The sequence below is a fragment of the Lithobates pipiens genome, unplaced genomic scaffold, assembly GCF_037356315.1.
Source record: "Lithobates pipiens isolate NorthernLeopardFrog02 unplaced genomic scaffold, aLitPip1_a1.2 Scaffold_16, whole genome shotgun sequence".
Lineage (NCBI taxonomy): Eukaryota > Metazoa > Chordata > Amphibia > Anura > Ranidae > Lithobates > Lithobates pipiens.
This window is the reverse complement of record NW_027507748.1, coordinates 561,541,670-561,558,112: the sequence shown is the minus strand read 5'-3', so window position 1 is coordinate 561,558,112 and position 16,443 is coordinate 561,541,670. Positions and strand designations below refer to the sequence as shown.

The 16,443-nt window shown below is 39.9% G+C and overlaps 1 protein-coding gene across 1 annotated transcript in view; it reads right to left on the bottom strand.

Annotated features, from left to right (window-relative positions):
• Nucleotides 1-4,619: 4,619 nt before the first annotated feature.
• The window catches only part of MBD6 (methyl-CpG binding domain protein 6), a 138,288-nt gene continuing 126,464 nt past the window's right edge, over nt 4,620-16,443 (bottom strand). The window contains exons 12-13 of the mRNA XM_077483604.1: nt 14,998-15,073; nt 4,620-8,473 (exon numbers count right to left, since the gene is read on the bottom strand). Coding sequence (XP_077339730.1) covers nt 8,402-8,473; nt 14,998-15,073 — 148 coding nt within the window. The 3' untranslated portion in view covers nt 4,620-8,401. The remainder of the gene's footprint in view (nt 8,474-14,997; nt 15,074-16,443) is intronic.

Genomic DNA, 16,443 nt, shown 5'->3' with positions numbered 1-16,443 from the left:
GTTCCTCCGACAGGCCATGTTTGAATATTTTCCTTTATCTTGCACAGGTGCTTTAAATCAGTCAATGGCTTGGTATTTTGGACAGCTATTTTATCTAAAAGAAATTCCCAAAACATGGCCTGTTGGGGGTACTTGAGGACTGAGCTTGAGAGCCACTGGTGTACAGGACCTACCAGACCACTTACACTGCACCATATTCTCTTGTCACAGGAGAAGAGTGAACCTTTAAGCCACCCAACCCTAAAATGCAGCTTGTAAACTAATTTGTAAAGAGAGAAACTCTTCATACAGTACTTCTTTTATAGATCTGACCTATAATACAGTGCTCTGGCTTGGTGAAGATTTGCGGTTCATGGATTCAACTAAAATTTACAGTATGTTCAGCACTACAGAGAAAGTACTGAAATGTTTTCTTTGCTTCTTATCCTCATAGTCAACAGCATATTGCAAAAAAAATCTGCAGCTTCCAACTCTGTCTACATAGTGACTTCTTACTTGTACTCAATGAGTTCATGCATAAGAACATGAAACTGAATGCGTCGCCCATAGCAGCCACAATATCCCTTCCATTCTCCCATCAGTTTATAAAATGAATAAACTGCCCATTAATATATACAGCATAACATTTGCTGTGAAAGATTCACAGACTCTACAAGTCTAACTTGTACACTTGTCAAGATCTTATATGGCTCCATACACTGACATTCCTGTGCTATTAAGCCTTAGCTTAGTAGATTGTAAAAGTGTGCGGTCAGCTTAAAAGGCAAAAAGCCACTAGGCATTTACCTTTTAAGAGCCCGTAAACATAAAATACAGGATACTGGACCAGTCTACAGATAACACCAACATAAAAAAAAGTTATTTGGTGGGAGATAAGGATGGCTACTTTGGTACGTTCAGGGGACAACCTGTACAGTAATGCCATGTGAACTGAACATTTTGGCCTTGGTCATATGGTGAGCTTGTATAAAAGCAGTGTGTGCAGCAAACTTTTCCAAAGCATCCAACAAGCTTTGAGTAGCCTTCTTAAAGTCTTAGGCCTCAAGCACACTGGTTTGTTGTAAAATGCTATTTCTCCTGAGAGGAGAAAATCAACGTTAAAAACTCACCTAAGCTGCACTTTTTTCAAACCAGTTTAGTAGAGTTTGGGCATTTATTTAATTTTCCAGAACGTTAAATATATTCTGGCTATTGAAATGAATAGATGTACCTAGTGTTTAGGAGCGTCAAATGTTTTTTCCTGCCCAAACTCTGCTGCTCTTGGACGCACTGGCAGTGAGTTTTTTTCCTGCCTCTAAACTTTGCTGCCATTAAACGCTGCTAAAATCCTGTGTGTGCATGGACACATAGTCTAACATGGAGGGGAGATTAGCAGCGGGGGGGGGGGGGGGGGGAACAAAACAAAAACTGCCCTAACATGGAGGGGAGATTAGCAGCGGGGGAAAAAAAATCAGCTGCAAAAACATCCAGCGTGCATACGGCAAGCACTATTCTATGTGAGAAGCAGCCACTTTAAGAAAAGCTGCTAGCAGGTCTTAGCACTGCTCAAAACTTGTTCAAAGCCTGCTTGCAGCATATTTAAAGTGACAGTGTTCCCATTAAGATTTATGTTTAATATCTCCATATTGGAACAGAAGTTTTTTTGTTTTGTTTTTTGGTGCTTCAAAGCTTGTTTGCTGTACACACTGCTCTTATACAAAATGATGCCTGTGTGCACAAGGATTAAAGCCTCCTTGACATGGCCACTTGAATATAGTCCCTGTATTCCAGCTGCAAGAATCATCAGATTTTTGTGGCTAGAATGACCAGGACATGGGAACAGCAGTTGACTGCATCCAGGCTCAGACACCTGTTTCTAACAGCAGGTAACCGCTTTGTGTGTGGCTGTCAGCCTATGATTCGTTTATCTTGGCTGAGCAGTCACTGCTATTCGCATTGCCCCAGTCATTGCAGCTGCAAGAGTCTGCTAAATCTTGCTGCTGGAATCCGTTGTCTGCATCTAAACAGCTTTGTGAAAGAGGCCCTTGCTGCATTTACTGGCACTGCATGTCAATGTGCGCTCCACATATACACAATAATGAATTAAATGTGAGTTTGTTTGGCAAAGCCCTTTCTAGCACCTGAGGAGGTGCAGAATATAGGTTTGAACTTGCAAGGTACAACTCACTGCTCATCTGTACAAGCAATAAGCCAACAAGCATTCACTCGGCTACACTTATCCAACTAGGCAAATGTTTGCATCCTCTTCTATAAATGTTGTTTTATGGCTTCTTATATATAGTGTTTAGATTTTGTGACCCTTTATCAGTATAATTTACCAACCAAAATTATACATTGTTGATAGATGCAGGTATACAAATATCAAAGATAATGTTCATTATGGAGAAATGTGCTATATACTGCACATATTTTACAGATCTTGCAAAAATAAAATCAAATTACTGAAACCAATTATTAATCCATATATATATATATATATATATATATATATATATATATATATATATATATATATATATATATATATTTTTTTTTTTTTTAGTTTGGACTACCGAATGTCCACCTAATGTAAATTACAATATGCACGGCAATATACATTGCCTACAGTATAGTTGAAAATAATTTGTATCTATAAAAATAATTCATAATCATATCTTAAACATTATTTTTCTTTTCAGTCATCTGATAATTAAAAAAAGAAATAAAATAAAGTAACAGGGTTCAACCATTTTGTTTGCCTGGAAAATCACTGGTGCTTGTTACTCTATTACTCTTTTTTTATATACAGGAGTATTTCTTACAGTGACGTAACAAGCCACTGGCAATTCAATCTCTGCAAGTCCTTTATGGACATATGCAGAGTACAAAGTGCTTTTTACAACCGTAGTATGAAATTATTGTGATTCAAATTTAATGAGTTTTTCCATTCGGCTACAGATTGTTCTTGCTTTTCATCAGGTTGCTCCTTGGAACAACTGCAAGCCATCCCCTGACAACCATTACTATTGATGAGATGAAAGAAAGAATTTACTTTCTTCCCTAGTCTGTGAAGGTCCTCTTTTATCCAGATCATGGTATAGCAAGTAGCAGTTAATTATATTCAACTTGTTCTGAATGTGTTTTACCACTTATCCAAGTAGATTCCCATGCAAGTATAAATTCTGGGGTATGTTCCCAAAACTCAGAACTGAGGAAGCTATTTAGATGTGTGGTAAAACATGTTCAACATTACAGAACAAGCCCAATTAAATAACACTAACCACTATTAGCTCTCCACGGATGTATATACTGTTATTAACATGGAAGTTCACTCTCCCAATGTTTTAATTCTCATGGTGCTAGCATTAGTAAATGGATAGGAAAGTATATCATATTTACTTGTTTCAAACTTTTTTTCACATATTCACTTGTTTCCATTTTTTTTTTTACATTTGTTCAGTTACTTCTTGGTTTCTTGGCGCTATACCTTTAAATCATAAATTGTGGTGAAATCAGATAATAATTGTGCTCCTTGCAAAAAAAACAATAAATTGAACAGTAAATTCAAATAATAAAAAATAATAAAAATAAAAGAAAGTGAAGGGTTAATCCACAGTATAAAATGGGAAACTCAGTAATGGCAAATCCCCTTAAATTGGGGTTGATTTAAGTGTGACGTTCCCACATGTGAAAAAAAAAAAACTTTTATAGTTTTATATCTATAATATTAGTGTACGTGTATATAAATCTTTTTTACAATCACACTGTAAGAAATCTTAAACTTAAATACTTGTGACAAAGATGCATATAAAAGGTAAAGTCAGTCCATAAATCGCCAGAAAGCATGCGATAATATAAATGCAGGAAAACGCTGATAGAAATTCAAAAAGTTCCAAAGAATGTAGAAGTAGACTGTGCAGAAGATGTGTGATCACTAATACAAGATCTTCCCAGTGCGTGTGACAAAATATTGATATTGCCCTTACCAGATGCCCTACCCCTGCTGGGGTGGGATAGCCTCCATAGTGTGAGCCCGTGTCGCTGTTTGACGATTCTCTGGGAGGTTTGTTTTGTCATCCGCTGGGGAAATGTCACTTAGGCTCTTAATGGAAAAGAGGAATATCCATAGTGTGACCCGTTTTTCAAAAAGGATTTTATTAAATTAAATTAACATAATAAAATCTGGTGAAGGCAATATCAATATTTTGTCACACGCACTGGAAAGATCTTGTATTAGTGATCACACATCTTCTGCACAGTCTATTTCTACATCCTTTGGAACTTTTTGAATTTCTATCAGCGTTTTCCTGCATTTATATTATCGCATGCTTTCTGGCGTTTTATGGACTGACTTTACCTTTTATATGCATCTTTGTCACAAGTATTTAAGTTTAAGATTTCTTACAGTGTGATTGTAAAAAAGATTTATATACACGTACACTAATATTATAGATATAAAACTATAAAAGTTTTTTTTTTTTTCACATGTGGTAACATCACACTTAAATAAACCCCAATTTAAGGGGATTTGCCATTACTGAGTTTCCCATTTTATACTGTGGATTCACCCTTCACTTTCTTTTATTTTTTATTATTTTAATTTATTGTTCAATTTATTGTTTTTTTTTTTTGCAAGGAGCACAATTATTATCTGATTTCACCACAATTTATGATTTAAAGGTATAGCGCCAGGTCTACTTTTTCTTTTCTTTTTTCACTAGTTTATTTCCATCACGTGGGTGGTAATATTAGGTAGAGGCAGCTCATACCAACAATATATTTGTTACACCATAGCGCAATCCCTCTTTTTTACTTTTTCATTCTTGGTTTCTTGCCTAGGCATATTGCGTCACGCATCCCAGGTAGCTTCAGAAGGGGAAGAGGGTTGTTCTCAGCTAAGCACTCTCTCTTACATTCATGGGCAGATGGATTTCAGGAAGTAAATCCTACATGAATCATTTGCCCTTATTTAAGGTGACCATAGAATTGCTAGGGGGTTGTTTTTCTCAGCAGATAAAGCATGTAGGCATGGATGGATGGGGAGTTTGTTTTGACTATTAAATATGGTGTGTGTACAAAAAGTGTTGCGCTGAAAGTAAATTAGGGAGGACTCTACTGCTGCCTTTTTATTTGCAAAGAGCTTATTTCACTGCTTAAATGTAAGTGTGATTTTATTTTAATAAATTTGTTTATTGTACGGAATTACGCTATTTGGCCCAATTTTCTTGTTCCATATGGTTCCGTGAGTGGGAGTGTGATCTTTCCGGGAGCACTGGCTCCATGTCCAATTCAGTTTGAACAAGAGTTGAGTCACCATCAATATTGAAAGCTCATCTTTCCTGACCTGAGGATTTCCTATCTGTATAATTGAAAAGCGTTTTTGACCCCTGGAGCGTATGCTTGTTGGGGTCATTGGGAGTCGGTAAGCTCACATCTTTCTTCTGTGTGTGGTAGTGTCAGCACCAGGGTGTTTCTTTGGATCAAATATTCCACAGATGGAATGAATATTTCCATATCTCCTTGTCTGCACCAAGGGCGAGCACAATTATGATCTTCTAGCAAAGGACTTTATTCTCTCTTTTTGTTTTTCTGCTTACAGTTCATTTGTTATTAGGCATTGTCCTAGATGTTTATTATTTTCAAACATAAATGAGTGTGATATTTAGTTATTATTAGTACACTTTCACATTGTATTTACTTTTAGCGCAACACTTTTTGTACACAGATTATTTGAACTGAATTTATCCAATTTAGTGTGTTAGCTGCTTCTAAATTTTTGCTTGGATAGCGCAGTGTTTTTGTTTGTTTTGTTCTATTAAATATGGTGTTTTTAACTTGTGGTGCTTAGATGCAGTAAAGATCCGCTTTAATGCCGGCCATACACGGTTAAAATTTTGAAATAATTTTCTTTCGAAAATCGTATCTAAGAATTTTCGTGGGCTGCAGCAACAGCCGATTTTCGTGCGGAAATAAAATTTGAGGAATCGGAGATGTTGGAAATTTTTAGAAAAACAAACGATTTTCTAATCAATGATGGGAGAATCGTGCGAGAAACGTAATAAGAAAAGAAAATGTACAGAGATAAAAGAAAATGTACGGAGAGAAAAGAAAATTTACGGAGAGAAAAGAAAATTTACGGAGAGAAAAGAAGATTCCCAGCCAAGAAAATTCTTTTCTGTAGCAACTTGAGGTGAAATTGAAGGCTTTGTCGGCCAAATTTCAAAAATCAATGGTGGCATCATCAGATCACAAAAAAAACGAATTTTCTGATTTTGAAAAGAAAATTTGTTCGAAATTCGACCGTGTATGGCACAGCAGAAACGAGAGGAGCATTATTCTACAAAAGTCTGTGGAAACGTCTCAGGAAGTAAGGTGTGGGGAGCTAAATGTCTTAAAAGTGAAGTTGTTTTTAATCAAGTCTTAAAGTGGAGTTCCACCCAAAAATGGAACTTCCGCTTTAAGCACTCCTCGCCCCCTTACATGTCACATTTGGCATGTCATTTTTTGGGGGGGGGCTTCGTTAAGAGGGGGACTATCTGTCCCACTTCCTCCTTATGCCCAGGGACCGCCAAGGTGACGACTCCTGTCACGTGACAGGTCCCAGGAGATCGCCTGTCCACTCTGGGAGCCGAAAGCGGTCACGGCTGGGTGCCCAGAGTGGCAATGGAGGCGTGGGCAGAGAGGAGGGGGAGAGTAGCGATGCTCCGGTTGGCCGCATCGCTGGACCGTGGAACAGATAAGTGTCTGTTTATTAAAAGTCAGCAACTACACTTTTTGTAGCTGCTGAATTTTAATAAACATAAAAAGCCTGGAACTCCACTTTAAGCAGTATAAACAATTTACTGTAATTAGGCAGCTTTTCCAGGAGTGGTGGCAGAAGATCAGTTCTATGTCTGAGGAGGGACTGGGCCTTCAAGGAGGAATGCACCAAAAGCAGTGTGTATAAAATCCAGATTTCATTTTACTCAGACTCTTATCCGGCATCTGGACCAATCATACAAAACACTCAAGGTTCCCTCCAATTTAATCAGTCCAGTACACACTTTAATACCCCCAAGCCCTGATGAAGGACACCATCTGAACTTCCGAAATGTGTTAGCTTGTTATGATACTAGAACCTGAATAAAATTAAATCTGGACATGTGTGTTCTGTTTATGGCGATTTCCTCCCTGTACACCCAGCACTGCAGAAACATCTGTTAGAACAAAGCTTACACATCTTTCAAGGAATGACTTAACTGGAAGCAAGAACAATCCAAAGCTGCAAGGAGAAACACTAAAAATTATCAAAGCTTATTATTCTTAAGTCACTCTGGGCAAATGACCCAAAGTAGTCAAAGGAGGGGGCACACTGGCCTGAATACACATTATAATTCATTAAAATATCAATTAAATATTACAATCAACAAAATGCTGATGCCCTGCAAAATTATTTTGGCCATAAAATATTAGGATAATAAAACAGCTCTTACTAAAAGGTTCACAATTTGATTAAGGATAATTAAATAAAACAGTTGTGTACTATCACTAAAACTCTACACAAATGAGCATCTATTTAAAAGGGCTGCTTAAATGTTGTGATGTGGACACTGCATAGCAGTTGAACAAGCCAGAGACAATCAATCAATGACAAGTGGACAGGAGAGCAGTACAATTGACATCCATTTGTAACAGGTTGCAGAAAAGCAGGGAGAACATACATAAAGCAGAAAATAAATTAAAATAGTGTCATGGATGGCAAGGAGCAAGGAAATCTGTGTAGTTTGTGCTTTTGAGAGCCCAGTGGAACACTGTATGGCTCAATCTAGTGATAAGGAATAGGTGAATGTAGCCAGTCATCTTGCTGCAAAGCCCAGCATGCTTCTATAATCTAGAGATAACAAAGAATGCTGGGAGATGCAGTCCGTATATTGCCAAGCTACTGTTTTTTTTTCTGATTCTCCAGAGGCTATTTTGCACTTTGAAGTCTATGAGGCAACTCTTTATATACAAGTCAGTATGAGATGACCATGACAACCTACTAATCAGCAGTGATATGTGATATAAGAGAGTATATATGTACAGAAAGTACATATGTTGGTGGATAAATACATTTCAGACTTTTCTTCCTAATTCTTGATATATACCATAGGAGGTTCTCAGAGATCCAAAGTTCCCTTACCACACCTGAGGGGTACAGAGTTAAAGCCAGGATGGAGAACAGACAAGGGGTGGGAAGGTTCATAACCAGTGCAGTGTGTAATAAAGGGTGATCATTATTGTTTCTTTTACAGGAAAGAACAAATAAACATTTTATCTCTAGCTAGCTGTATGCAGTCTAAAATGTAAGGTTGTCTGATGACATGGGAAGTGCCTTTGAGGTGAAAAGAAGCAGATACAGGTCTGCTGAATATGGTTTTGTAAAAAAAATGGCTAAAACATGCTAAATCATCCTCCGTCTTCTGTTCTTGGCAGGACGGCCAGGCCTGTTTTGCCGGACAACGGGACGCTCAGCCTGCAGGACAACAGAAAACAGCACTTAGTCTTTCTAACAAGTCACACAGCAGATACAAGTGGGTCATAATTCAGAATTTGCTGTTCATGCTGCAAACCTTGCAAGTATAAATTCTGAAGACACATGAAATAAACGGATTATATCCAGCAGCTTACATTTACAAAATAAAAATAATCTGCAAAACTACAAAATCATATCCTTGTAGTCTATTGAGGGACTACCACCTACTAAATGATTAAAAAGGGCAAACAAAAAAATCCCACAGACTAGTCCAGGGTAACCTACCACCAGCATGCTTGTAACAAAGCAGTACCAAGAGCATCGCTGTGTGGTGTCCCCTCAGTGGATTCAAAGAAAATTATTTTTTGATGAGTTAAAGCAGTAGTAAGCCACAGCAGTTAAAAACAAACACCTGTAAGGCAATTGCATAATGTGCTAGTATGCATCGCTGGTGACATCACTGGCTGCATCCAGGATGAATATCTCCTGAACAGTGCACGTTTAGAAGATCTTCATTTTACCTATAGGTAAGCCTTATTATAGCCTTACCTGTAGGTATAATAATAATAAAAAAAAAAAAAATAACAAATCGGAGCTTAATAACGCTTTAAAAATAGGATTTTTATACTACCAGTAAAATCCTTTTTTTGGAGTCCAGTAAGGGACGCAGCACTAATTCTGATTCTAATTGAAATAAGATCTAGATGAACAGAGCCCACAACTGTCTTCTCCACAGGAGGTCATCCAAGTATCCTACAATGGGAATGGCACAAGAATACAGAGAATGACCTGGAACCAACATCCTGGCAAACACTTTGCATACAGGGGTGAGACTGAAGAGGCAGAACCCTGGTAGGGCAGTAATCAGCAAATACTCATAGCTGACTGTACAGGTCAGGGGGTCCCTGAGGAGAGACCGTGGTGGAGGATTTGATGGATAGGATCACCATGTACAAATACATAAGTGGTCCATATAGCAAACTTGGTGTGGAGTCATTCACTTTAAAGTCATCACAAATGACAAGGGGGCACTCTTTACATCTGGAGGAAAAGAGAATTAACCTCCAAATATGGAAAGATTGGGTCAGTAGATTATTTTCTAAATGCACAAAGTAAAACTGGATACAATTATTTATAGGTAGTAACACCAGGTATAGTTAAGACTGTGGGTTTTGTAGACCTTGTGTGTGGCTGGAGAATCAGATTTGGAAGGCCTACACCAGGAGTAGGTGAAGAAAGGGAAAGTGACTTATCTAACCTTCCTCTAGATTTCTTGTGCTGTAGAGGGTGGAAGCTCAGTCCTCCGGTGATATTCCCAATAATATCAAAGGTAGGTCCAGAGGGACAAGACAAAGTCGGTTACACGCTCCTTGGATGCAGTGTCTGCATCCCAGCACTTCAACCTGAATGCTCTGCACACAAGTTGCCAGCCCAATCACTATGTGTAGAAAAATGGCTTCAGCTCATCTCCTCCAAATCGACACCCCGCTGATGCGTTTCACCCTCCCAGGGGCTCGTTATAGAGACCTCTATGACCAAGCCCATAGGAGGGTGAAATGCATCAGTGGGGTGTGACCTGGGAGGACACAAGCTGAAGCAGTTTTTCTACACATGGCAAATGTGCTGTCAACTGGTGTGTGCATCTGCCACTGTCTCCCTTATCATTGGACAGATTGATAGCAGTGTGAGCAATTGGCTCCTGCTGCGGTCAATAAAATCCATTGACACAGGAGCAGGGGGGCGGGGCAGAGTCCAACTCTCTGTATCAATGGACACAGCAGGACTCGGGAGTGAGTCTGCATGGGTGCCCCCAGGGAAAACAGCTTTCCCTGGGGGCACCCGATGAAGAGGAGGAGCCAGGAGTGCCGGCGGTGGACTCCAGAAGAAGATCATCGGGGCTGCTCTGTGCAAAACCATTGTACAGAGCAGGTAAGTTAAGGCATGTTTGTTATTTCTAAAGACTAAGCTTTAGAACAACCTTAAATTAGCTCATTCTGCCCCAATTTTACATATTAGATTAACGACTTCCAGACTGCCCAACGCACATATACTGCAGCAGGGCGTCCTGGCTGCATGAAAAGACGTACCTGTACATAGTGTCACACATAAGACACTGTGGGTGCATGCCCACTGCATGCCAGGGGAGCGTAAATGGGTCCAGCAGACTCTATGTCCACCGGCAACCCGCGATCGCGCCATAGTGAGGCAGAAAGGGGATCTGCCTATGTAAACAAGGTGGATACCCATTCTGACAGGGGACAACACTGAGATTGGTTGTTCATAGACGACTCCTGGACTGAAAAAGTTTGAATCGGAGACCAGAAAGCATGAAGTTTCTCCTGTGGAAGGAACACTCTGGCTTGAGCAGTGCACAGGACTAAACCCAGATACCTCAAACAAAATTTGGTTCCAGAACGATCTATGAAGGTTCAGGATCCATCTAATTCGCTGTGATGTCTGAACACAAAGATATATTGCGCCTGCTGACTGTTTCCTCAACAGAAAGTTATGCGAGCATACCATAAGAGGGATGCAACAAGAGTGTAGGGCTAAAACTAGAGTCACCACTTTGGTTAATGCATAGAAGAGGCTGAAGTATAGGGCCATGAAATGGTAGTCCAGAGACCTCACCTGCAAAAGCCAGGTGGTCTCTCTGCATCAATATGTGATGAAATGGTCTTCTTTAACTGCGACTCTTTAGGAATGAGCTTATAAATAAGTCAAAGTCTCAATGAGCGATAGCGCAAAAGCTGCTAGGGTCAGGGGCTAATCAGATATAAAATCTTAGGAGAGGACATTGCGGAATCTGGTCTCAGAGTCCATATGCATACGCCAAAGAGCTAGGTTATTTTGGCAATGAAGTCTTGCAGAGACCAAAACCTCACCCGACAGAGCTAGAGAACTCTGGGGATGGAACAGACTTCAAAAGCAGAGGGAAACAAGCTGCAGATGTTGGCATCATCAAAATACATGCTGCAAACAGTCCTGAACCCATTAAAAAAAGTGAGATGGGGCACCAGGCACAGAGGGGCGATTTCCTCTGTGTATTGAATCAGACATGTTAGGGCTGCAAGGTGATAAGGCATAGGCTGAAAGGTAAGAGGCAGGGCCTCAGTTACTCACAAAAGCCAGACGAGAAGGTAGCAGATGAGGGTCAGATGGCCAGAGGTGACAAGGCCTCTGTAGATGGACATTAGGAACAGCCAAAGATCAGTTTAAAAGCAGAAGCAGCAGGGAGATTCTTCCTCAATGCTATATGGCAGAAAAGAAAGTAGAACCGCATGCATGACACTCAATCCAATGAAGCCCCACAGCTTTAACCCTTTCTATGGCAAAAAAAACACTGGGCGTGCAGGGTAAGGTTCCCAGCAACCTATGCGAATGAAGTAGTTTCAGTTGCTCAGCCTGACTGGTCCACTTACTTAGTGAGTCTTCAGAGAGAGGGCAAGCGCTCCGGCAATACTAGCAACTCTGGATCTATAAAAATGCTTTGCAGTTAACTTTTATCAGAACAGAGACTGGAAAGCACCCCCTAAGGGAACCTAGTGCCTAAAAGTCACTTCAGGCTATCCCCTCAATGCCCTGTCCAACAGGGTTTCTTTGTGTTCCTACAGGAAACTCACTTTCAGTCTAGAAGTATTCCCAATCTGTACCACAAATATTTTCCCAAAATACATCATACCACAAATTCTCTGGCTAAAACCTAAGGGGTGACTACTCATCAGTAGGACGGCGAGTTTCGAGGTTACTTGTGGACCTGGAAGGTAGATTTTTATTCCTTAAGGGTACCTATGGAGTCATTCCAATGACACTAGCAAATGTGTACTTCCCCAATGATGCACACATCTCGTTCTGTAAGAAAATCATTGAGGAACTAAAGCGCTTTGCTTCTGGGTGCATTGTTTTGGGCGGGGATTTTAATGTCCATCTAAACCCTGTTCAGCACACCTCCTCAGGGAAATCTTGTCTAACATACTGAATTTTAAACCGCCTTAAAGTCTTACTTCACCACAAGTCCACAAGAGTCGGGGAGTGTACAGTAAACCCGACAGGTAGAGACTTTACATATTACTCCGCACCACATAATTGTTGAAAAAAAAATAGATTTCGTTTTTTTTACGCAGAAATACCTTCCAACTTTGCTCAATGCTTGCATTGGTATACAAACACTCTCAAGATCATGTGCCCATCTCACTCACCTTAGACCAGCCTGAAAATTAAACTAAGCCCTGTATGTGGAGACTGTATGTTCTCCCTGACAAAAATTCATTCCAAAAAGTGACTTCATTACTACTTTCCCCAAAACTGCACAGAGGAGCTATCCCCTTTAGCAATTTGGGAGGCACTTACATGTGTTCTAAGAGAAGAACTCGTTAAATTAGGGGCCCAAGGTGTGTACTTAGAGAAAAGCTCATTCAATTAGGTGCCCAAGGTAGAAAAAAAAATCTGTACAGCTGATCGCAAATTTGACCAAGATATCACAGTTGGAAGTACATCACAAGCTCTCAATAGGGATACACATAGCAACAGAACTTCTAGAGCAGCCTTTCTCAACCTTTTCAACACAGAGGAACCCTTGAAATAGTTCTCCAGTCTCAGGGAAACCCTGCTAAAAATTAGAAATCTACAACTCATGATACATTAGTGTGATGGTCATGGGGAAGAATGGTTCTTGCACTTGTGGTCATTGGGAAGAATTACCCCCTTACAGATAGCTAAAAAGATCAATGGTGTCAGTGGGAACTTATCTGAGAGGCAGAAATTGCCCAATGCTGAAGGAACCCCTAGCAACCTCTGGAGGAACCCTGGTTGAGAATCACTGTTATAGAGACTCGCCAAGACCTTCAAAATCTACTTGAACTTAAGGCTAAATGATTTATTTTCTTAAAGAAATATATTTACTACGAACACGGGGACAAAGGGGGAAAATAATAGCTAGGGCACTGAAAGAAGCCTCCCTATCTACCAACATCTAGTCGATTAAATTGGAAAACGCTACACTAGAAAAATCGCAGTGATAAGATTGCCACAAATTTTCAACAGTATTACTTCAAACTCTAGAATATCCCTCAGATGCATAGGCCTCCCAACTTACAGGGTGACAGATTACAAATAATGCATGACAACCTGGTCCAAAGCGGAATGCCCACTCTTTCTACCGAAGAAGCGGAGTCCCTTGAAGACCCGATATCCTCAGAGGAATTGTTGAATGCAATTAAAGGCCTGAAGCCCAGGAATAGGCAGTGTACCGACAGCTTCACTGCCCATTACTATAAGACATTCAATATTGGCACCTCCTTTTCTGCACACCTTGAACTTCTTGATGGACCCTCAACAAGTTCCAAACATGTTTTGATGGCGCATGTCCTAAACCAGAAAAAGACCCAACAAATTGTTCTAGTTACAGGCCCATTTCTCTGCTCAACATAGACTTAAAACTGCTTGCTAAAAATTGTAGTTAATCGCTTGTGTACATTTCTCCCAGGGGTGCCCATTGTCACCCCTGCTAGTTATATGAACCCTAGAGCCGTTTATTCATACAGTTAATTTGACTTCCTCGATCACATGTTTTCAAGTAGGTGAAAGGACCTATAAAATCACTGCATACACAGATGATCTTCTCCTTAGCAGAACCACATACATCTATCCCTAACCTACTACAAGCTTTTGCTAACTATGGATATATTTCCAATCTTAAAATCAATTACATCAAATCAGATGCCATGAATCTCACCATACCCTCAAATGTATTAGAGAGGGCACAAGAAAATGCCTTCCTTCAAGTGGGTACCCAACGCTCGCAAATATCTTGGCGTTTGGCTCACACCTATGATTAACAACATTTTCATACAAAACTTCAGACCCTTGCTACATCAGATAGACGAAGACCTCTCCAAATGGTCGCTTAAAGACTTCTTCGCTCTTCTCTAAGAACACACCTTGGCAGAGCTGCCATTGTTAAAATGACCATACTCCCAAGGCTGCTATATCTTTTCCATACAAAAAAATACACACAAAAGAAAAAACTAGCAGGTGTGCTGATCAACAGTTTAGTATAGCTCTCCAGCTGGCTATTGGTGATAATTAGACAAGTCAAAGGGTGCTGCTGCTCTCTATGGATCCTCTGGGTGGCAGGAACACATCTAAGCAAAACACAAAAGAAGAGGGCGCAAAGATGCCACAACACTACAATGGCCAAACGCTGACCCATAGTAACAAATTGAAATTCAGATCATTGGGATGTACAGAAAAGGCTTTCTTGGGAGAAAAATTACAAGTCAAACAGTCAATGTCAGTTATTTCAGATTCATCAGCTCTTTCTCATTTTGTTGATCTCAAGTATTCTGTTGCACAAATTACATAATGATGCAAGACTTCATGTCATGTGGTAGACAGGGTTCCTAAGACGAATGTGACATATATGTATGGCAAAGTTTGAAGCCAGTGCAAACAAAATGACATGCTTGGCTCTGATAGTCGCTAAATGCCAACTTCTTTGATGGAAAAATATGAGCAACTCTTACATTTAGTCCATTAGCAGGATCCACACTTGACCACTTTGCAGGAACATCTTCTAGGCGAGAATTCATCCTCTGTGAACTGAAATCATAACAGTTATGTATCAATATGTGAACTCTTGTAATTTTTAGATTTTAATGCCCTTAAAAGGAGAGCTCTGGGCATCATAGCTAAGAAAAAAAATACTGCTTTGTGTGTTGCCGGGAAACAAACATTCCATCAATTTGTCCTTATGATAAAAAATAAAGCCCATCTCAGACATCCTCTTGAACTTGTACATTTTGGACAACAAACTGTAATTTACAACAATACAGTTTCATTTGCTAGTGAACCCAACCTGTCTCAGGGAAGTTGATGCTGTGAAGCATGTGTAACAGTCAGTGCAGATACTGGTGAAGTTCTTAACCAAAAAAGGCAAGAACACATAACTAGATGTTGTGAAATATTATTGATTGTTAAATTCACTGGAGTTCTCCTAAACATGAATGATTGGGTGCAAGGAGACATGCCCCAAAGAGGACACCAAAGCGGGAAGGGGCGAAAAAAAAAATGGACTATCTCGGTACCCTGAACATTGAACATGAGATGAAATATAAAGGTTTTGATTGATACTAAATTAAAACACAATGAAGTATCCAGATACAAAAAGTTGCATGTATAAAAATGTATACAAATTGAACATTACACTGGTACTTAGATATACCCCATGATGGAAAGTAGGAGTTTCAAATTCCCTCAGTGCACAATCATTCTGGATCATCCTGGATGATTGTGCACTGAGGAAATTTGAAACTCCTACTTTCCATCATGGCGTGTATCCAAGTACCAGTGCAATGTTCAATCTGTATACATTTTTAGTCACAACTTTTTGAGGTTTTGTTCTTGCTCCTAAACATGCAGTTGGAAAACCAAATAATAAACATTTTAGGTATAGGGCTAAATTTATAAATGTATATAAATATATACAATATATGCAGGTGTGAGACTGCGTGTTAGACGTGCAAGGGTGCCATTAATCCCTAATAGCACCCCACACACTGGAAAAGGCAGTGTGTTTTCTCGTGCTGGGAACTATATAGCACAATATAGTTTCCTTGCAGCTGCAATTTTGTAAAAGGTGCAGTGACATCCCCCTGCATTTGGCCACTGCAATAGTGTGAACCTAGCCTAACAGTGTGTACACATCATTAAAGAACAGCATTTTATTGTTGTGCAATATGCCTATGTGAGGGAACATATGCAAGTCAAATAACAGGAATTTTGACTTACTAGTAAAATCAGTTTTAAGGAGTACAGTACAGGACACGGGCCTCTTTAAATCATTATGACTGCGTTATACGTAGTTACTATCAGGTAACTGGACGCTGGGGGGGGGGGGGGGGGGGGGGGGGAATAAGGCTGCAGGGATATCCCCCTATGTAACCCCTCCCACTCCCAGCTAGCCACAGTTC